This window comes from Neovison vison, chromosome 8 (assembly GCF_020171115.1).
Source record: "Neovison vison isolate M4711 chromosome 8, ASM_NN_V1, whole genome shotgun sequence".
NCBI classification, from domain to species: domain Eukaryota; kingdom Metazoa; phylum Chordata; class Mammalia; order Carnivora; family Mustelidae; genus Neogale; species Neogale vison.
The window spans coordinates 27,150,325-27,172,704 of record NC_058098.1 but is presented as its reverse complement, the minus strand read 5'-3'; the positions used below and the strand labels follow the sequence as shown (position 1 = coordinate 27,172,704).

General features: G+C 48.0%; 1 protein-coding gene across 3 annotated transcripts; it reads left to right on the top strand.

Moving 5' to 3' along the window:
• The first annotated feature begins 6,609 nt into the window (after window positions 1–6,609).
• TBC1D20 (TBC1 domain family member 20) lies at window positions 6,610–21,018 on the top strand. 3 transcript variants are annotated; one of them, XM_044263303.1, is made up of 9 exons: window positions 6,731–6,773; window positions 7,028–7,299; window positions 10,959–11,144; window positions 13,189–13,269; window positions 15,729–15,915; window positions 16,063–16,164; window positions 17,309–17,450; window positions 18,289–18,476; window positions 18,745–21,018. In XM_044263303.1, exons 3-9 carry the CDS (start codon window positions 11,045–11,047, stop codon window positions 18,998–19,000), a joined length of 1,056 nt encoding a protein of 351 aa, XP_044119238.1. In that variant the 5' UTR covers window positions 6,731–6,773; window positions 7,028–7,299; window positions 10,959–11,044; the 3' UTR covers window positions 19,001–21,018. The 3 variants fall into 3 exon arrangements, with proteins under 3 accessions (XP_044119236.1, XP_044119238.1, XP_044119237.1); XM_044263301.1 differs by lacking the exon at window positions 7,028–7,299 and having other exon boundaries at window positions 6,610–6,773; XM_044263302.1 differs by lacking the exons at window positions 6,731–6,773; window positions 7,028–7,299 and adding an exon at window positions 8,269–8,346.
• Window positions 21,019–22,380: the final 1,362 nt, after the last annotated feature.

Here is a 22,380-nt window from a genome sequence, read left to right as displayed (position 1 = left end):
GACTTACCTAGAAAGGAAGACGGAGGACATTGCTTTTTTCTGTGTGAACAGTTCTGGGAACTCCACAGTGAAATTTCCTATGAAGAAACTTACATACCCACAGCTCTCCACACTCATGCATACCTTCTTCTGCTCACCGAATCACATCCCTCCCTCTCAGGATTCCTTACACACTCACCTTATTGACCAGTCTTTCCAGAGTTTGTTTATATCAGATGCCCTTCAGCAAACATTATTTGGTGTTTATGAACCCAGCCCTATGCTAAACAATGGAGACTGGAAGAGATGAGATCTAACCCCAAGCGGAAATGTGTTCTTGTCAAATAGAAAAATGGGAAACAAAACTATGCATATGAGAAACTTTTTTAAAAAGAGATACTGGAGGGGCACCTGGGTGGCTCAGTTGGTTAAGTGACCTCCTTCAGCTCAGGTCATGATCCCAGAATCCCGGGATCGATTCCCTCATCGGGCTCCCAGCTCCATGAGGAGTCTGCTTCTCCCTCTGACCTTCTTCCCTGTCATTCTCTCTCTCACTCTCTATCAAATAAATAAATAAAATATTTTTTAAAAAAAAGATACTGGAAAAATCAGATTGCCAGTCAACATGGTAGACAAAGCTAACTCAGCCATCTTCGTCCTGCTCTAAATAAATGAGGATGCTGGCTAAAATAATTTAAGTAGCCATTTTCAAAGAAAGATATGGAAGTTTCCAGGTGGCAGAAAGAAGAATTCAATATGAAGGTAAGTGGATATTGAAATCCCAGTGACCCCCTCCCAAGACATGGGGTATGGGTACAGATGGGCCACAGAGGCTAGGGCCTAGGGGTTGAATGCCCCCGGGAAGATAGGAGATAGCCTCAGGGACTTTCACAGTAGAGACTTAAATAGGCTGCCTCCAAGATAAAAAAGGTTGGTTGAGAACAACATACTAACTATATTTGCCTCTGGGAGGTGAGGTTGAGATTAATGTCACAGGGGCTCCTGGGTGGCTCAGTCAAGGCATCTGCCTTCAGCTCAGGTCATAATCTCAGGGTCCTGGGATCGATCTCCCGTGTTGGACTCTCTGCTCAGTGGGGATCCTGCTCCTCCTGCTCCCTCTGCCGCTCTCCTTGCTTCTGCTTTCTCATTCTCTCTCAAATAAATGAATAATGTTGGGGGGGCGGGATAGTCACAAAAACTCAGTCTGCAGAAAGGAATCCTAATAAGCTCTTGGGGCAGAGAGAATGGTCAAGGAAGCTTTCCCAGAGGAAGGGCTGCTAGAGCTGGTTAGAGCTGCTGAAGAGGCCTAGCCAGGGCCTGTACCTGGGATCAGAACCCATATCTCCTGGCTCAGTTCTGCTTCCTGGACTGCCTTTGCATGAGTTGTGCTGCCAAGAATCTCTGTCCAGGTTTCTAGCAGTCATTATAAATTTTTTTTTCTCTCTTTGGCTCTCTGGTCCTTGCACCAAAAGCACTTCTGCCTCACACAGATGTCTAGGTCAACTGTAACTGTAGTTCAGCTGTCTAGACTGGATTCAGTCAAACAGCTCTGCTTTGGGTTGAGGCGGGGTTTGTGTTCCCGTGTTGATTGGACTCCGATTTGTTCCCTGTGATTCCTTCTGGGACCGATGCTGAAGTTGGAGCTGCTGCCCAGGGTATACTCTTCTTGCAGTGAGCTATTGGAGCACAAGAGGCCAAATGAAATCACACAAGCAAAGAAATAAAGATTGGGAATTTTCCAAAATTAAGGCATATAAGACATTAAGCTATAGATCCAAGATGTTCAAAGAACACCAAACAAAATAAATGTATACCCACACTAAGCATGTCAGAAATGTTAAAACAATAAAAGCAAAATATTAAAAGAGAATCTTGAAGACCTTCCCAGAGAAAAAATGACATACAACCTACAGAGGAAGCAAAAAATTACCAAATGACAGAAGACAGTGGAGTGGCCAGCGCTGAAAGAAAACCTGTCAACCCAGAGTGAAAATCTTTGAAAATGAAGGAGAAATAAAATCTTTCTAAAAAAAAAAGAAAATCTGAGGAATACATTGCCAGAAGACCTATTTCAACTAGAAATATTAAAGGAAGTTCTTTAGGCAGAAGGAATGTAAGACCAGACAGAAGCATGGATCTGCAACGAAATTAAGAGTGTTGGAAACGGAATAAATGAAAGTAAAATTTAAAATTTAGTTGCTTTAAAATAAGTCTACAGAGGTCAGCAAACCTGTAAAGGAGCAGGTAAAAAGTTTTGCATGTCCTATGATCTCTACTGTAAGCACTCTATAGCTGTGGCACGGAATCAGTCTTAGGCAATAGGTGTATCAGTATGGCTGTGTTTCAGTAAAACTAAGGACTCCTGAGATTTAAATTTCACATAATTTTTATGTGCTACAAGTTAGTCTTTTCAGCCTTTTTTCCCCTAATCATTTAAAATTGTTAAAGCCATTTTTGGCTCATGAGCCATCCTTTAGATTGTGTATTTATAGCATATATAAAAATAAAAAATATGTATACATGTATGATGGTATGTCTGTAAAATAAAGTACCGAGTAATAAAAGGAATACACTTGTACATGCACTGATGTGGATTAATTTTAAAACAGTTATGCTGAGTGAAAGAAGACAACTTACTGTTTGAGTCCATCCATATAAAATTCTAGAAAATGCATACTAATCTCTAGTGACAGAATGTAGTTAAGTGGTTTTCTACAAGTGCAGGGTGGGGATGGGGTGCAAGAAGGGAAGAGAAGGGATTTAAGGAAGAAAGAGATTTAAGAAATTGTAATGAAGGGGCGCTTGGGTGGCTCAGTGGGTTAAAGCCTCTACCTTCAGCTCAGGTCATGATCCCAGGGTCCTGGGATGGAGCCCTGCATCCAGCTCTCTGTTCAGCAGGGTGCCTGCTTCCTCCTCTCTCTCTCTCTCTCTCTCTCTCTCTCTCTCTCTGCCTGCCTCTCTGCCTACTTGTGATCTCTGTCAAATAAATAAAATCTTTTTTTTAAAAAAAGTGTAATGAAGTGTATGACAACATGAAGAACAGAAGAGAGGAAATGGAAATTCACTATTACAAGGTCTTCATTGCTGTAAATGAAGCAGGATGTTCTTTGAAGGCAAAGTTGTTAACGAGGTGTGTTGGGAATCCTAGAGGAATCACTAAAATCGGGCTCTCTACCTCTTTCTCACTCTCAGCCCAGGTTTTGTACAGGGCTCCGCCCCTGGCTCAACAGTGGAGCATGAGACTCAGGCCAAATCAAGAAGCATATAGTGGCCACAATGACTGGTTCAGGCTGAGACCGGTGATTGTCAGAACCAGTGGGACATGTCAAGGAAATGCCAGGACAAAGAAAATTCAGCTATATTTCATGGAGTCAGATGTAGAAACTACTTCAGATCTGGCACTGCCAGAGACTGGTTATGACCCAAGACCTGTTGGTGAGCATAGTCAACAGGAAGAGGTGGGCAGCTGAGAGATGGGAGAGGATGCAGAAGGGCAAGAACTTTGCAGTTACATGAGCCAATAAAGCTTTTTGCCTGAGCTTGTTTGGGTGTGTGTGGTTTTTCAGTCGCCTGCTGTGTAATACAGTATCATAAATTTATCCTTCCCCAGCTCAGGCATCAAAGTGTAGATTAGCTGGGTTCTTTGGCCTGGGTCTCACTAGACTAGAATCAAGCTGTCAACTAAGAGTCTCATCATTGTCAACTGATGGTCAGACTTCCCTTCCAAGCTTGCTGTTGGCCACACTCAGTTCCTTGTGGTGTAGGACTGAGGCCCTCCACACCTGGAGGCTGCTCCACAGACGCTACTGTGTAGGCCTCTTGCAACATAAAACTTGACTTCTCACAGGTGAGCAGGAGAATGTCTTTCGCTTTGAATTCCTCTTGCAGGCAAGGCTTGCACCTTCTTTTAAAGGACTTCCCCTATTTAAGTCCACCCAGGCTGATTTTCCTTCTGATTACTTCAAAGTCAACTGATAAGAGATTCGTTATGTCTGCATAATCCCTTTACCTTTGCCTTGTAACATCACAAGAGCAAAATCCCCATCATATTCACGAGTTCCGCCGCTCCAAGGGATTATACAGCCATGTATACCGTGGAGTAGGAATCTTGGGAACCCTTTTAGAATTCTGCCTACCACTGACCTGATGCCCTTTTGCCTTACATTCAGTCATGAGTCAGTTTCTGGAATTTTCCATATTTTACTAGACTTCCAGGTTGTCTGACTTCTTTTCACTTGCCTTTACAATCGCCTGGTTACTTGTCTCTCCCCCATGAGAAGTTGACTACTGAATGAATATTCGTTATCTCCATTCCAGCTCACAACCTGGCACAGGTCTGGCGCTCCACAAACTTGTGTAGATAAGTGGAGTAGATTCTTATGTTGGGGATGAGGATTAATCTAGGTGAATTCAAAGACCACGTTGATTATGAGCATTCTTTTTTTTTTTTAAAGATTTTATTTATTTGACACAGAGAGATCACAAGTAGGCAGAGAGGCAGGCAGAGAGAGAGGAGGAAGCAGGCCTCCGCTGAGCAGAGAGCCCGATGCAAGTCAAGTCTCCACCCCAAGACCCTGGGACCCACTCACGTGCCCCAATTATGAACATTCTTTAATTCCACCCTGCTGACTACATGCAGTCCAAATTTGAGTATGGTTTAAGAGGTCCTACCTGATGCCCCATGCACAGTTCTCTGCCCTCACTACTATCAAAGTCCCACTTTCTCTTTCATACTCTGTGCTGTAAGAACACTAAATCACTTTATTTCTAGATACGGCTTGCTTTCTTAGTTTCACAATAGTGCCTGTGCTGTTTCCTTAGCCTAGAAGTTAGTTCCCTACAACTGACTTAACGGTGCTACCCAACATCTATATAAACTTCAAAATCACTACTCAGGGTCTTTTTTTTTTCCCCCATCACCCTTTCCTGTCCTGCTTCTCTGTGGTTGGTGTCCCTCCTTGGGCTTCTCCAACCTTCTAAGCTTCTTCCCTCTTTTCTAGAACTTGTTACCTCTTGTAAATTAAGTCCATCTCTCCCATCACCCTGAGCTGAAGAGGTTCATTATGTTGGGTCCCAGGACAGGCCTGCTCTGCATAAGGACCATGAATAGTTGTTGAACAAACAAAAGGGTTCAATAATCTCTACTTTGTGATTTGGGGTCTTTCAAATATTCATACTTCCTGGTGTCCTGGGTCCCCTGGCAACCCAGCCTAGCAGACCCTAGCTCACCTACAGCTTCTAAGCCCAGGCCACAGGGCAATAGGTATTGCCCATCACAACACAGGAATGATAGTCTCGTTTCTGTTGGCCTGGGAAAGCTTTTTTTTTTTTTTTTTTTTAATTCTCATCTGCCACCTAGTGCTCCTTTAAAAGAGAGTGCATGGGGCACCTGGGTGGCTCAGTGAGTTAAAGCCTCTGCCTTCGGCTCAGGTCATGATCCCAGGGTGCTGGAATCGAGTCCCGCATCAGGCTCTCCGCTCAGCGAGGAGCCTGCTTCCTCCTCTCTCTGTCTCTGCCTGTCTCTCGGCCTACTTGTGATCTCTGTCAAATAAATAAAATCTTTAAAAAAATAAAAGAGAGTGTATGGAGAATCACAAGGCAAAACGGCATTCTTGGTTAAACTATCACAACTTCATGGTGAACTGTAATTAGACAATATGCTGCTCGGAGATGGGGTCCCAGCCTAGGACAAGAACTGGTTATCTCCACTGGGATGCCTGGAACCAGTGGCTGAGCATTTAAGGTTAGCTTTTCCCTCTCCCTTTTCCCTGAGAGCTAGCCATGCTCCCTTGTTTTACAGAGGGTGAGAGTTGGTCCAAGCCTTGCAAAGACCACACACTTTAGCCCTAGAGTTGTGATGGGGAGGAGAGCAGGTCACTCACTGTCTCATCAGCACTGCAGGCAAGAATAGAGCGTGTGCCTGTGCCCCACACTCCATCATGAATCTCAGCTTCTGGGCTTTTCCCAAATTTTTACATTTATCTTTTCATGGGAAGATAGATGATAAGACAGTAAGATAGTAAGAAGGATAGATAAGATGATAAGAGCACATGCTCATTTTGCGTGAATAGTCAGTTTGTACCCCTCAAAAGGGTACAACTCACATAACCAGCTATGTGAACCCCACTTTCTGGCCTTGAGCAGTGCACAACCTGCGGAGCTGTATGCTTGGGTTCTTCTGAACCCTGAAGTCACCAAGTATGACGACGGGAGCTCGCGTGGGGAGGTGAAATAGAGGTAAAATCCTTGGTAAACAAAAATAATAGCTCATAATTGTGGGGCAGTTACTATACGTTTCTAAGTGTTGTAGAAACTTTCCCAATAATTCCGTGAGTTCAGTAAGTTTATCATCATCAGTATCATTTTACAGATAAGAAAAGCAAAAGAAATGGCAAAATCTGATCCTGAACACACTTACTCAAGTGTGCCTGCCAGGCTCTACAGTTCGTATAGAATTCCCTGGACGGATCCCCACGCTCTTCCTCTCGCCTCTTAGAGCGCCTGCGCTTGTGTCCCCGCGACCGCCTTCCGCCTGGCGCAGCCGCCGGTCACGTGCCGGCGCGGGGGCGGGGCCCGCGCGGGGACGCCTGCGCGCCTGCGCGCCGCGGGCTGACCGATTCTACCCTGTCCGGCAGAGCCGGCTGTGGGTCCCGCGGCCATAGCCGCGTCTTCCTTCAGCTCTGTCACCAGCCGGGGCTCGGGCCCGAGCCCGGGCCCCCGGGACATGGCCCTCCGGAGTGCGCAGGGCGACGGCCCCACCTCCAGCCGCTGGGACGGCGGCGCGGAGAAGACAGGTACGGAAGCCTGCGGGGGCGCCGAGGAGCGACCTTCGGGGATGGCCCGAGGGGCAGGGACGGCCCTTCGGGGTTAGGCTAGAGACAGCTGTCGGAGGAGCGGCCCGGGCTGCAGGCGGCGTCCGGGGGTGGGGGTTGGGGGTGCCGCGGGCTGGGGGGCCCCGAGGGACCGCGCGGGCTGTGCCCAGGCGCCGCGGGCCGGGGTCGGGATGCCGGGAGAGGAAAAGGGTGATGGGCCCGGTCACGTCTGAAAGGGAAGCGATTCTGGAGTTTGGGAGTCAGCGGATGTTGAGACCAGAGGAATCCTGCTGGCCGACTCGTGTCCCCAATGCGAAGGACGGGCGGGGGATCTGGTCCGGCTTCGTCACGTCTGGGGAGAATTGGGTCTCCCGGAGAACTGAGGCCGAGCCTCCATCCCCGACTCGAAGCTGTCCGGCCACGTCTGCACACTCCTGGTGCCTCCTCCCTAGTTGTAAGGCACGTTTCCCCAACTTCATTCATCTCTCGCCGACTTGAATTACGCAGTGTACGTGCACCACTTATTTCTTTAATTGCCATAAAAATCCAGCCTTTTAAAACGTGTAGTTCACTGGTTCTTAGCACGTTTACAGAGTTGTGCAATCATAGCCACCATCTGATTCCAGAACATTTCTAATTCCAAAAAGAAACCCCCATCACTCCCCATTCTCCAGTCTCTGCAGGTCCTGGCAACCACTAATCTACTTCCTGTCTCGATCCTGTGCCGCCTAATTTAATGTTACTGAATTGTGTAGAAGAAAACGATTCTGTCAGATTTTTATAGTTTCATACTAAGCAGTAATTTCTATGAAATCATGGTTGTGCAGTGTTTTTGAATGTGTTTTACATACAGCTAAAACAGGACACTTAAAATTAGTAATGTTTACTCTGTACGAGGAAAATAATCCCTATTTCTCCTAAGATTAAGGTAGGCTTCCCATTTTTCCGCCCTCTGATGGGTGCTACCCATAATAAATAGAACCAGCCACATTTTGGTGAAGCACCTGGTGTCCACACCTTGTTTCTCTGGGCTCATTTTCTGTTATCTTCCTTTCCTCCTACTCACTCCTCATATTACTTCGTTGGGGCCTTTGGCCTTGTAACCCTTTGCTAGTGTTTTTGTATGACATCTGTCCTCATGGCATAATAGTGCTCCAAGCAGTATGGGTTTTGTGACCTGTTGTAATGTGCCTAGGTTGTGAGGCTTTAACTCAGTTTCCTTGGTTTTGCTTCTCTGTGAGGAATTTGGAGATGAGAGTTTTGTTCTGCTTTTAATCATATTGGAGAATTGTTGGCAAAGTTACTAATATTGGAAGCCCTTTGTAGACCTTATGATCAGATTGGTTTACTCTCTAGAATATTTTTCTTTATTGTTGGGATAAAGCAGTTTTTTGTTTTGTTTTTAAGTAGGCTCTACAGAGCCCAACAGGGGCCTCGAACTCACCACCCTGAGATCAAGACCTGAACTGATATCAAGAGTCGGATGCTTAACTGACTGAGCCACCCAGGCGCCCCCAGCAGTTTTTCTTAATACATGCTTGTCTTCATGTTTCAGGTAGTTAATGGATCTCTGCTAATTTAGATACTGTTTGTTGAAACTAATTAGGACTTCCAGAAACAGAGGTTACTTTGTTTTATTTTGTTTTTAGTAGGAACCTTACTCCAAGTAAGACAAGGCTTTCCTCTCCCATGATCTTTATCTGGTACAGGTATGAAGTTCAAAGATTTTAAGTTAGTTTCCAGTGTCAGCATTAAGAGTTCAAGGGATGGGACAGGAGGTGTCTGTTTGAGGGACTCTGTCTCCCCTCTGGCTGGGTCTTCCATTGTTTCGATTTTGGCCAACATTGGTTGATTTCAGTGTAACTTATGTTGAAAGACTGTAAAGCTTTCTCTGGGCGCCCGGCTGGCTCAGTTGGTGGAGCATGCAACTCTTGATCTCAGGGTTGGGAATTCGAGGGAGTAGAATTTACTCAAAAATGAAAAAAAAAAAAAAAAAGGACTGTAAAGGTTTCTTGATGTGTAAGCTTAAACCAAATAATCAGTATGTACTCTCACATAAGGTTTCATTAGTGTAGATAATATATATTTTGCTGATATGGAAAAAAAAAATTTTTTTTAAGACTTGTTTATTTATTTTAGAGGGGGAGTGGCAGAGGGAGAGACTCTTCAAGCAGACTCTGCACTGAGCCAGAGCCAGATGCAGGCCTCAATCTCATGACCCTGAGATCATGACCTGAGCTGAAACGAAGAGTTGGACACTTAACTGACTGTACCACCTAGGTGCCCCTGAAAAACCTTTTAGAGGACCTTGGCTAAAGTCGTGAGATCAAGCCCCATGTTGGGCTCCCCGCTCAGTGGGGAGTCTGCTTGACATTGTCTCTCCCCCTCTTCCTCTGCCCATTCCCCCTCCTTCCATGCACACACTTTAAATCAATCAGTCAATCGGTCAGTCTTTAAGAACTTGATGCATCTTATAAACAAACATTAGACCTGTTAGGTGCTATGCTAACAGAGGGAACTGACAGTTGATTTTTTCATGATCTCTAGGTTGAGTTACCATTTAATTTAACATCCAAGCTGGGACTTTTCTGAGAGTGCAGTTAGCAGGAGGGGTTTACTGTGGGTAATTATGCCAGGACTATAGACATAAACCAAGAATCTCTCAAACTGGAGCAGGGGGTCACCCTACTCGGTTACCGGGGAAAGTAACAGTCTAGCCAGGAGAACTGGTTTACCTGGGTGAAGAGTCACCTGTGTTGTATTCCTGTCTGCACCTCTGGGTGCATGTGACTCCTGGCCAGTGATGCCTCTGTGTGGTTTGTATGTCACTGCTATCGTAGGTAACCAGGACCATTAGTACCAGCTTTCATGGTGTTAATAATGTGTGTCTTGGTGATGGAAACAATTTGTCTCAGAATAGACTGTTACTGAGGAAAGCTGCTTAGTGACCCTTCTAAAGCCTAACCTTCCTGCCAGCGTTACCTTCCCTTAACTGGATCATGCACCTTCTTTAAGCTACATCAGTATTTCTCAAATGAGACTGTTTCCTGTTAGATGAAAGGACCCTGTGTTTCTTGGATCCAAGTCTAGCTTTTGCTCCCTACCCCACCACCTTCCTCTTGAAATCCCCCCTTCCTTTTGAAATTACGCTCTTCAGTAAGGCATTCTCAAGTTAGCCTGACCTCCAGCAGGCTCTTTGAGCTCTTGGTGTCCGCACATCCCTTTTTGGGGCAGTTATACTACACGGTATTTTAACGTCTCTTTGGCATTGTCTTGTTTAACTTTTATTGCATTTGCTCTTCCTAAAATTAGATATACCGCATTAAACTGTGAAAGCATATTAACATTTTTTTCGATAGAAAAATTACCATAGGACATACATCAACCACAGACTTTCAGCCAATTTCCTAAAAAGGAGTTTAAACACAGTAAAATGTTAGTGTATAAATCACAAACTATCACATAAGGACATAAGATGCTTAAAACATTACTTTCTGCACACCCGTAACTCACATGGTCTTCAAGAAGCAGTTGCTCTGTGTGCATGATCACGCCGCCCTTAGCACCAGCCAACTGGAGACCCAAATACAACCTTCAGTATTCTGCTTTTGAAAATATCTCAATGTAGGGGTGTCTGGCTGGCTCATTTGATAGAGCATGCAACTCTTCTTAATCTCTAGGTCATGAGTTCAGGCCCCACATTGGGCGTTGGGCGTGGAGTCTCCTTTAAAAAAAGAAAAAAAGAAAAAATCTCTCTGTAATTCTGATGTTACCACTTGTGTTAGCATGTAACTGGAGAATTTTTTCTCACAGGGTTTTAAAAGTATTGAATTTTGGTGGCATGTATATAAACAAAAGGAAAACATTTTTATATAAAGACATATGTCTGTTCTGTGAAGTTTGTTACTAGGAAAGAAAGCATTTTATTCTATTCCAAAACATTAATAGTGTCAGATATGCCTGAATTCCCTGTTTATTATCATTGTAATTCCTTTCTCCTTAGTGTTTTGCACTAAGTGTTTTGTACTTAGGCACTAATTACAGATCTGTAGATCAACTTTAAAAATACCTACTTGTACCTCAAACCAAATAAGGAGGTTGAGCCCAGCACAGAAAATGCACACATGCTGAATATGCACCTGGTGCCTTTTCTCCTTTGTTTTGCAGACTTGAACGCCAAAAAGAAAAAGAAAGTGGCAGAGATATACCAGGCTCTGGACAGTGACCCCACCGATGTGGCTGCCCTTAGACGCATGGCTATCAGTGAAGGGGGGCTCCTGACTGATGAGATCAGGCAGAAAGTGTGGCCCAAGCTCCTCAATGTCAACACCAATGACCCACCTCCTATATCAGGTAATGGTGAGGGGTGATTCTGAGGGAAACTTGTCTAGGACACAAGGAAAAAGATTCCAGGGGGCGCCTGGGTGGCTCAGTTGTTTGGGCTATCTTCGGCTCAAGTCGTGGCCTCAGGGTCCTGGGATTGAGCCCCACATTGGACTCCCTGCTCAGCGGGGAGCCTGCTTCTCCCTCTGCCTGCCACTCCCCCTACTTGTGCTCTCTCGCTTGCTCTCACTCTCTCTCAAATGAATAAATAAAATCTTAAAAAAAAAAAAATTCCAGGATCTTTGATTTTGATACTCATTTTAAGCTAACAGTAAATGAGTAAACCTAAAGCAATTTAGAACATGTTTGGGCCTACTCTAAAACTGATAAGTGGAATTTTCTTCAAAAAATGGAATGAGCTTTTATTAGGTTGATCGATAGCCTTTATTGGCTAGGTAGGGGAGTTTATTATTCCAGGTTCTATATTCACTTAGAGGTGGGTTATAGGAAATCTGTATTTTAACAAACTCCCCAGCTAATGCTGGTGCAGATGAACTCATTTTGAGAAACACTGGTTCATGGGGAGAGAGAATACGTCTCTGGTCCTTAAGCAAAACAAAACAAAACTTTTTTATTGGGGAAATACTAAGATCAGTTTGAATTCTAAAGTTCTGTAACAGTATGAAAAGCTGTTACTAGGGCACCTGGGTGGCTCAGTCAGCTGGGAGTTTGACTCTTGATTTCAGCTCAGGTCTCAATCTCGCAGTCATGGGATCAAGCCCCATGTGGAGCTCTATGCTCAGTGGGGAGTCTGCTTGAGATTCTCTCTCCCTCTTTCTCTGCACTTCCTCCCCATGTGCTCTTGTGCACATTCTCTCTAAAATAAATACATAAATCTTTTAAAGAAAAGAAAGGCTGTTATTTAACTGTTTGTAAGGCCCATGAGAAAGCAGTTCCTTGGAATATAGTACAAAATACAAAGAAAGTATGGGAGAGCAGTGAGTCCACTCTGTCATTCATTCACTCAACAAACATTGATTGCTTTCCTGCTATGTATGGTCAGAGTCAGGTGCTGGAGCTATCATTCGTGTGGCAGGTACTGGTTGTGCTCCTGTTGTGTGCCAGGTGCTACACGTGAGTCCCACTGCCTCTGCTGATGCGCTCAGGGCGCTGCTGAGCAGCCCAGTGTTCGGCTGTTGGAAACCAGCTGCATCTGAGCAGTCAGCCTTCAGTGGGAAGGAAAAGATGTTGCCACATTTCACACTCTAAACCCTGAGATGATGTTCTTCTGTCAGATTCCAGACTTTCCAGATCTTTAGAAGATGAAGTCTGTGTGCAGGGAAGTGTTACGCAGGCTCCTCTGGGAGCTTTGGATTTGGATTGTGCTGGAAATGTGCACCTGTTAGATAAGACTGAGTTGGGGTTGAGGGAAATGTACACCGGTTCCATTTTCAACAGCTAGAGACTGCCGCCTCACTTTCACACTGCGCTGGACTTCTCCACCGAGCACAGGCTCCTATTCACAGTGTCTTAGTTTTTAAATTTCAGGGTCAAGAGAGGTTATGTTCTTCTTCTTTTTTTTTTTTTTGTTATGTTCTTCTTTGTGTGAGCATATCTTAGTGCTCCCTCCTGAACAGCTCAGCGCTCCCCAGGCTGCATAGATGTTCGGGTTTCCTGGGTATCTTTGCTTTCGGCATTCGTGATCTCGTTTGATCAGTGTAGTCACCTGAGAAGTACCTAGGAAGGAAATAGCCCCATATTACCCACGTGGATGTTGAAATTCAGAGCAGTCCCCCAGTGACACGCAGGAGCAGCCTCCAGTAGGCTTCCTGACTTCTCTGCTGCTCCTTCCGCCTCACCCTGAACAGTGTGCGTCCCTCCTCTTACTGTCGCTGTGACTCAAATGAAACAACCTGTGTGGAAGGAGCTAAGCTGGGGATTCCTGGTGTCCCATCCTCTTCAGGAAAAAGCTGAAGGATGTCCTCTAGGCCCTTGATACCATACGAGAACGTTTCTGTCCCTGATCTGGCTTCCCAGACATTCCTGCAGTAACGTGTTCCTTCTCCTCCCACAGGGAAGGACCTTCGGCAAGTGAGCAAGGACTACCAGCAAGTGCTGCTGGACGTCAGGCGCTCCTTGCGGCGCTTCCCGCCTGGTGAGAAGCGCCCTTAGTCCCGCCACCCGGGAGTTGCTGTCCCAGCTTTGCACACGTCCTCATGCTGCTGCTTCTGTCTGGGCCCACAGTGTGACCTCGAGGGGGCCCCTGCCTCCTCAGGGGCCCTTTGTACTCTGAGTCTGCTGAGACATTCTCTCACCGGCTCGGTCATGTTCAGACCGCCACCATGAAAGCCTGGCTTAGAGTGATTTCTCTTGGCCTAGAGGTGGTGGATGAGAGACCTAGAGGCTTTCCCCCCTTCAGAGCCACCGAAGAGACTCCATAGGGACTGCTAGGGCCATCATCCGGCCTTAAAGAGCAGATGGGTTTACAAGGGGGCACTAAGAGGTATCATACCTTCATTTGATTAGATATACAGATAGGGATATCTTATCTATGCCTCTGTTGGGTCCCTGGATCAGAAGGGAGGCCATTCCCTGCACGTTTTAAGGGTCTGTTTGAAAATATCACTAACCATTCTGGGAGACTTGAGAATGACCCACTGTTGTCTTCATGTTCACAGCGAAGGAAGCTGGGCAACAGACCTCGTGTTTATGATCTATTTCTCTTCCTTCGGCAGCCTTACCTTCCTTTGTTGAAAGGAAGATTGCTAAAGGGGACAGGAGCCTCTAAACTCATTGCCTTACTCTTCTGAAACCATGCTCTGGCTTGGATTTTGCCTCTTAAATCTTGCTTGAGCCCCTGCTTATGATTCCTGTGTAGCCAGTAGCCTGCCCGCTTGCTTTTGATAAAAATGTCTGCCCATGGTCCAGTCCTCTTTCCCTCTCCTGCTGGTTTGGATGAGACCGCGCAGGCAGGTGCCCTCGTTTCCCTCTAGGTAACCTGCTTTTCCTCTAAACCCTTTCTTCCTCTTCCATTTATGGAACATCGGTCTGTGGGGTTCGCTGTGTGGGCCGCACTTTCCATGTGGTTTCATGTTCTTTTTACATCCATGTTCTTTTGAGCTCAGCTAACCTCTCTTACTCTGAAAATTCAAACAGAGTTTAGTCTTGTTCTCTTACCACTTTGGTTACTTTCCCTAACCATAGTTGTTAGTTCCATTTTCTTTTAATTGGGTCTTTTAGAGGAAGCTTTTTTGAGAAGGGGTTTCCAGATATGTCTTGGATCAAGATATATTCCTGTGATTCTTAGTTTGGGTTAGAGGAAAACATGCAACTCTTAATTTTCTTATTTTTATATAATTTCATACCCATAGAAAAGTTGCAAAAATAGGACAAATAATTCCCTAGATGCCTTTTATGAAGATTTCCTTATATGTTAACGTTTAACTATATTTGCTGTATTGCTGTAGTATTGCTTTGTCTGTCTCCTGTACACACACACACACACAGACACGCTTTTTTCCCCCTGAACTATTTAAGAATCAGTTACAGATATGGTGTCCCTTTACCCCTCAATATTTCAGGGTGTGGTTCTTAAAAACAAGGCTCTTAAGGGTGCCTGGGTGTCTCAGTGGGTTAAGACTCTGCCTTTAGCTCAGGTCATGATCTCAGGGTCCTGCAATAGAGTCCCGCATCGGGCTCTCTGCTCAGCAGGGAGCCTGCTTCCCCCTGTCCCTCTGCCTGCCTCTCTGCCTACTTGTGATCTCTCTCTCTGTCAAATAAATAAATAAAATCTTTTAAAAAAACAAAAGAACCGGGGTGCCTGGGTGGCTCAGTGGGTTAAAGCCTCTGCCTTCAGATCAGGTCATGATCTCAGAGTCCTGGGATCGAGCCCCACATCGGGCTCTCTGCTCAGCAGGGAGCCTGCTTCCTCCTCTCTCTCTGCCTGCCTCTCTGCCTACTTGTAATCTGTCTGTCAAATAATAAATAAAATCTTTAAAAAAAAAAAAAAAAAAAAGAACCAAAAAACAAGGCTCTTACAATAAATCAGCAACACACTGAAAACCACTGCTACTAACCTGTAGGTTTTATTCAGGTCTCACCCTTCACTGCTGTAAAGTACTTTAAAAGAAAAGGCTATACGAATGCAAGCAGCTCCTATTCAGTCATTCCGTCTCGTTAGCCTCCTTGATCCTGGAGAGTAGTTCCTCTGTGTTTTATGGCTTGGTTATTTTTACCAAATTCCCCTCAGTTTGGATTATGTCATGCGTAGACTTGGGCAGGTGCCTGCTGATAGGCACCCCCCAGCGGCGAACCCGAGTTGTTTTCAGGGCACCCTGTGAGGGGGCACACACGGGCCGGTGGTCTCGTGCCCGGCACTATTAGCCTTGGCAGCGGGCTGAGGGGGCGCTGGTGCCCCCCCCCCCACCGTCCCCGTGCTCTTTCCCATATGCGAGTATTGTTGGTGAGGCGGGGGTTTTAGTATGTGCTGCCTGGCTGTTCATAACTCCTCCTTGTTAGTAAACACTTGGCAAATCATTTGCTTATCGTCTTCCTCCCCTCCATGGTAGCAGGCTGCTTGGGGCGTTCAGGCGTATCTCCCTTTTCCCCCCGCAGGCATGCCAGAGCAGCAGAGAGAGGGGCTCCAGGAAGAGCTGATCGACATCATCCTCCTGGTCCTGGAGCGCAACCCCCAGCTGCACTACTACCAGGGCTACCACGACATCGTGGTCACGTTCCTGCTGGTGGTGGGCGAGAAGCTGACGGCCTCCCTGGTGGAGAAACTGTCCACGCACCACCTCAGGTACCGGTGCAGGCAGATGTGAGGCTGAGGCTCAATCCTCCGCCCATTTGCTCATCCCGTTTTCCAGTGGCGGGAACCCCGTTCTACCCACTTGGCCCTGATCTGAGCATTTGATCTGACCGAGCTCACTGAACTCTCTCCATGCAGGGACTTCATGGATCCAACAATGGACAACACCAAGCATATATTGAACTATCTGATGCCCATCATTGACCAGGTGAATCCCGAGCTGCATGACTTCATGCAGAGGTACGTACATGTCTCCACTTTTTTTTTTGTTTTTAACGGATTTTATTTATTTGACAGACAGACACAGTGAGAAGAGGGCATTCAAGCAGGGGGAGTGGGAAAGGGAGAAGCATGCCTTCCACTGAGTAGGGAGCCCAATGCAGGGCTGCATCCCAGGACCCTGGGATCATGACCTGAGCCAAAGGCAGATGCTTAATGACTGAGCCACCCAGGCACCCCCATCTCCACTTAGGTATATCCGTGCACACGCGCACCCACATCCATTTGACTCTCTCCGGGCCGTGGTCTCTTCTTCACAAGTCCAGCTCTATCTCACCACCGTCACATGTTGACTAGTGTTAAGTTCTTTCAAGTTGTCCTTTCTGTTCGCCAGCAAGCTGGGTAATTCAGTTCTGTACAGTCTGGGAGCATTTTAATGGGTACTGTGCTCATGGGGGCGGAATATGCAAGATGTCACAGCCCTTGAGGAGGTCACAGCTGGGGGTGGAGGGAGGTGAGTGTGCCGAGGTGGACTTTGAGGTTATTGCTGCAAGAGAAGGACATACTACTGTAAGATCTCGAATCAAGAAGGAGACAAGGCCATCTGTTGGTTGTTTTATTCTCCAGGGTCCAAGGAGAAGAAATGCTTCTTTGCAAATCTCATATGATTTCTATTTTCTGTTTTGTGTAATTAGAAATTAGTCCTTGGCCAATGCCTCACCTTCCTCTCCCCCCTTTTTTTAAAATAATGTCTTTGTCTTAAGATGTTTCAATCATCTCATGGTAACAATTAATACAGTTGTGTCTTTAAGCCTGAGAATATGTGCCTTTGTCTGGATATATGACTTTCTCAGAAAGAAAACCATGGTATTCTGTGATAACAGCTGCTGTTTCTTCCTGTAATTGACATTGGTTAGGTATTAGGAAAGCAGCCAGTGAGATAAGGCAGTCAGGAGCCCTTCATAGTTTTAGTGTCATGATGGTGGGTATGTTTTGAGGACTTTGTGTTTGGTGAGAAGATACTGAATTCCTAGGGGGCTGAATTTTCCAGGAAGTGTATTTCCGAAATTCTTCCTTCTCATGAGCACTGAGGACAAAGATGCTCCAGGGAACGGGACGGGACAGCCCATCGGGGAATCTAACATCTGAGTTTCCTTGCTCCTAGTGCCGAGGTGGGAACCATCTTTGCCCTCAGCTGGCTCATCACCTGGTTTGGGCATGTGCTGTCTGACTTCAGGCACGTCGTGCGGTTATATGACTTCTTCCTGGCCTGCCACCCGCTGATGCCCATTTACTTCGCAGCCGTGGTAGGTACAAGCCACAGGCCAACACCTAGGTTCACCATCACCCATTCCAGCTTGATTGTTTTCCCTCAAGGGAAACCTGGCTATTATGGGAAGGTGGGAAAGACGGCATTTCCCAGACTGATGCCCCCGGACACTGCTTTGTGCAATGTGAAGGATGCACATGGGGAAGGATGAGGTCCTGTGTAAAAATAGGATTGGGAAGTACTTGGTTAAACCAAGTTAGAGATCTGTTTCCTGCATGATTCTTCAGAACCTTTAAAATGCTCGTGCGTGTTACGAATTGTCCCTGTTCCTCTCGACCTCTCCCGGAACTAGTAGAGAGACTGCCGGCTGCAGACCAGGGAGGGAGGAGGTGTGCCACGACGGGGGAGCACTGATGGGGCTTGGTGGGGTTCCAGTTCTTAGGACGGCCTGAATCGTGGAGGTCAGGGCGGAGGTGGGAGCACATGGACACCTTTCAGGGCTTTTGAAAGGGGAGCAAGACTGTTCTTTCTGCTGCTTTGAACCATTATTTTCTGTGTGGGAGCTCAGTGATCCCTTTCCTTTTCTTCCTCCTTAAAGAACCTCTGTGATCCCTTTCCTTTTCTTCCTCCTTAAAGAACCTCCTGCATTTCGTTGGTCAGCCTTCCACTTCCTGGGGCGGAAGTTTGCCTGTAGCAGGAAGGGCCAGCCCTCTGGGAAAAGCCCCCTGGGAAAAGCATACGTACATTATTCCTTCGTAGCTGGATGCAGGAGTCTGCCATCTTACTGATTTAAATTCCTCTTTAAGGAGAAGGATGTGTAAGTGGCGAAGGCTGTGCGTGGCCCGATCTCTGATGCAAGGCCTTGCTCCCCACAGATCGTGTTGTATCGAGAGCAGGAAGTCCTGGATTGTGACTGTGACATGGCCTCGGTCCACCACTTGTTGTCCCAGATCCCTCAGGACCTGCCCTATGAGACGCTGATCAGTAGAGCCGGAGACCTGTTTGTTCAGTTTCCGCCGTCTGAACTGGCTCGGGAGGCAGCTGCCCAGCAGCAGGCCGAGAAGTGAGTGGGGCTGAGGCTCTGGCCAAACTGGGGGTGTCTATGCATGAGCAGAAGTGGTGGGGGATGGTGTCTGCGGGGTCAGGGCTGGGGGATAGTTCCAGAGCTCTAAGCTCAGGCCCGAGGAATCCCTACTTCAGTCTTCATGGGTCTCTGTCAAGAAGAGCCTTCTGAGCAGCAGCAGCTCTGCCCTCAGCCTCTGTAAGGATCTGTTGTTCCTTCCTTCTCTTCCTTCATGGTGTTTCCTTCTTCTGTCTCTCCGCCCCAGCAGGACGGCCGCCTCCACCTTCAAAGACTTTGAGCTGGCTTCCGCCCAGCAGAGGCCTGACATGGTGCTGCGGCAGCGGTTTCGGGGACTCCTGCGACCTGAGGACCGAACGAAAGACGTCCTGACCAAACCGAGGACCAACCGCTTTGTGAAGCTGGCGGTGATGGGGCTGACGGTGGCGCTTGGAGCGGCCGCTCTGGCTGTGGTGAAAAGCGCCCTGGAGTGGGCCCCAAAGTTCCAGCTGCAGCTGTTCCCCTAGAGGCCAGGGAGGGCGCGTCCTCCTCTGGCAACTGAGGTCTCACCCTTCTATGGAAGGATTGGGAGGGGGTGGCATTTCCTTTATTAAAAGGGTTTCTGTCAAGGGTTTTCTCTTCCTGCCCAGCCCCCCCACCCACCCACCTGCCCCTGCTCCGCCTTCGGTTCAGAGGCTGCTGGCACCTGGCAGCTGTCCCTGGGGGCCGGGCCATGGGACTCCTCTCCTTCCCCGCCGCCTGCTCCCTGCACTCCCCACCAGTGCCTCTGGGAGGGGGGCGCTGTGGGTTAAGGGAGCTGCCAGCTGCTGGGGAGCCCGCCAGGCCTGGTTACTGGGGACCCTCTTGGCAGCCCTGTAGTGAGTAAGAAGATAGCCTTCTGTTCTATCTTCTGCTGCTGGGCTAGGGAGGCAGGAGCTGCTGCTGAGGGAGTTAGGCCTTGGACTGGAGGCAAGGGACAGAGGCTGCTAGCCAGGAATAAGGTCGGCCCCTCTCGAGAGCAGCTCCATTAGCTGGTCAGAAATCAGACAGCCGTGAACTAGGTTACTAGGTAAATCCGACCTATTTTCAGCCTAGAAATCGCTTGGGCATTCCCAGTCAAACAGGAAGGAATGTGAGGTTGTAGGGCCCAGATATAAACTGGTTTTGCCTGCCTTCTTTTTCCTCCCTTTTCTCTCCCACAAGCCACATGGTGTTGCTCTTAAAGGACACTTTTATTACTATTTTTAGAATTACATATGCCCAACACGTAAGGTACCCTCCCTCTAAAAATGATAGTTCCTTCACGGGAAAAATAGTCCTCATCAGCAAGATGAGCTTCTAAGGCCCTGAAGTTTCCTTTCTGCTCAACTGTTGAACATCTCACTCGAGCTAGAGCTTCTGTGTGTCTCCAGCCCCACCCTTCCAGAGCGTCCCCAGGCCTGCTCTCCTTCCTTCTCCTCAGACCACTGTTCTCCTCCCAAGTAGGCTCCCACTCCCTCCTGCCTTGGCTTCGGTGGGGGGATTCCCTTTATCTCCTCAACTGCTGGTCTCTCCTTCCTGGTTGGAAATGTCACTGGAGACTTGTCAGCCACCAGAAGGGACACACTGCATCCTGAAGCACTCAGGAGAGGCCGAGACCAGCCAGCCCCCGCCCCAAGCTTCTTGGAGGGCTTTCCAGGCCTTAGGGGACAAGATGGATCATTCAGTCCTGGCCAGCTTTTCCTATAAGCGAAACCAAGTTTGTTTGCGATGAACGCTGGCTTGGAAAAAAGTGCCTTTCGCTGCTTTAAAGAATTGAGGTGTGGAGTATGAAGCAGCCATGTACTTTCATTTTCCTGTCTCTTGGGCACTGTTCTCTTGGCAGGTGTTTTCTTCAAGTGAATGTGCCAGAAGTCCTCTCCCTTAGCATCTCCAGACTGCAGAGTGGAGGGTGTTTAGTACGCCGGGCAGCCGGCAGGCCCAGAGCTGTGAGGGCAGGTGTCTTCGCCACGTCACGTGAGGGACGCTAAGCACTTTAATACCAAAGGTTAAAGTGAGGGGTCATTTTCTTAGCGGGAGTCCCACTTGGGGTAAGTGTAATGTGGATGGATTCTTACAGACAGTGGTGGAATCATGAAGACAGAGGAAATTGTTCCAGGACCGAGAGGTAGTGATGCAGCAGGGAGTCCCAGTCTTCTTCCCCAGCAAGTTTGTCCCCTTATCACCTTTACAGATGGACAGCGGCATCACGCCTCCTGCCCAGCACTGGGGCCTGTCTGTAAAGAGTAAAGGGGTTGTTGGGGAAGAGGGAAGAAGGGGCATGGGATCAGGCTCCCGGGGCCACAGCTTTCGGATCCCAGAAAGCAAGTGGCACAGGCTTCTGTTGTAGCCTAAGGAGGGGGTTCGTTTGTTTGGTAGCTTTGCTGACATCAGGATTCTCCCTGCCAATGAGAAGAAAGCATTATCCTTTTATCTTCAGGTGGTTTACTATTCTGTAAAGAATATCTGTAAATATTTTGTACAGAGCCCTGTATAAAATAAACAGCCATATGTGGTTACTAATCAATCTCCTGACATTTCCGTCCTTGTGCTCCCTCACCTCCCCACCCCTGGCCTGGGACTGTGCTGGAGTCTAGGGACTTCAGTTGGCCTTGACTTACCTGGAGAGCTTGGGGAGCACCTGCAGTCCTGTTTCTGTTTCATCTGCAAGAGGTATGACCTACACACTCCAGGTGCTGCCCGGGGGCACTGGTCCCAGTTAAGCAGCACAGGTGACATGGGACATTTGTCTGGGGGGATCTTGCCTGTTTTCCACATACTTCGGGAGATGCCTTGGGCTCTAAAGGCGGACATTTGGTTTGGGAACGTAATCCGAGTGATGTGAATGCAACTTCATCTCCACATGTAATTGCCTCCTCAGAGGAGGTGTTGAGAGCTGTTCTAGCCAAAGTCTACCAACACCTCTTAACGCTGCCAGCCTTTGGACAGTGGGAGCCCAGGGCAGTACCAAGTGGCGTCCACCTTGAGCCTGGGGCCACTTCGGAGGCATGAATCCGTGTTGTCTAGGACGTTTATTGATGCTTCCCTGGCCCAGAGCAGAGATGGGACGGCGCCCAAGCTGGACAGGCATCACTCGGCTCAGGCCATGTCCCACCACCACTGGCCAGCCCCGTGCTACCCCTTGACCTGACACTCCTGACCACAGCTGGGGTGGCGGGAGGGCTAGTGTGTCCTTCCTGGCCTTGTGATGTGGGGATCGGCCCCTCCCACACCGGCAGCTTCCTGAGCAGAGGTGTGCGAGCATGTGTGAGGGCTTTACTTCCATTTCAGTGAACATTTACTGGTCCATAAATGCCGCTAGTCAGCCCCATGCCAGGGGGCCCCGCTGGGCTCATCCAGGGATTATGCGGGGACTGCAGGGAAGAACAGGCCGGAGGCTTTTGCCAAATGCAACCAAGAGGTGACTGGCCCTGAGGCTCAGCCTGGCTTGTTCTTCTTCCCCGTCTTGCATCCCCTCGTCCCCTTACCCCTCTCCCTTCTGCTGTGTCACCTGCTGCCTTTTCCCCTCTGTCCTTACAAAGGCCCTCTATTCGCTAGTGGTCTTCTCCAGAGGTACAGATGGTTGGAATTGGCCCAGCAGCCTCCATGAGCCAGTGAGGTTGTGGGCTTGCCTCCAACTTCCTGCCTTTGCAGTGCGGGGCTTTCGTGTTAGCCCCGGACACGAGAGGAAGACCTGTCAGCTTCGGTAGGGGCTGGGCAGCCCAACCTCCACGGCCACCCTCACCAGCAGCAGCTCCTCTCATCGGAGCAGCAGGCTTCCACTCGCGGTCTCCTGCCCCAGGATGGAGACTGTCCTCCACGTCTGCAGGGACCTCTGGCTGGCTTGCTCAGGTGGGTGGCTCCAGTCCAAAGCCCGTGTGATTTGGTT

What these genes read in the sequence shown, in the direction of transcription:
- TBC1D20 (XM_044263301.1), top strand. Translation starts at nt 6,704, where the DNA reads ATGGCCCTCCGGAGTGCGCAGGGCGACGGCCCCACCTCCAGCCGCTGG. An exon ending in CTGTCCACGCACCACCTCAG is followed by an intron (nt 15,916 to 16,062) that starts GTACCGGTGCAG and finishes CTCTCCATGCAG; the next exon opens with GGACTTCATGGATCCAACAA. An exon ending in GCCCAGCAGCAGGCCGAGAA is followed by an intron (nt 18,477 to 18,744) that starts GTGAGTGGGGCT and finishes CCGCCCCAGCAG; the next exon opens with GACGGCCGCCTCCACCTTCA.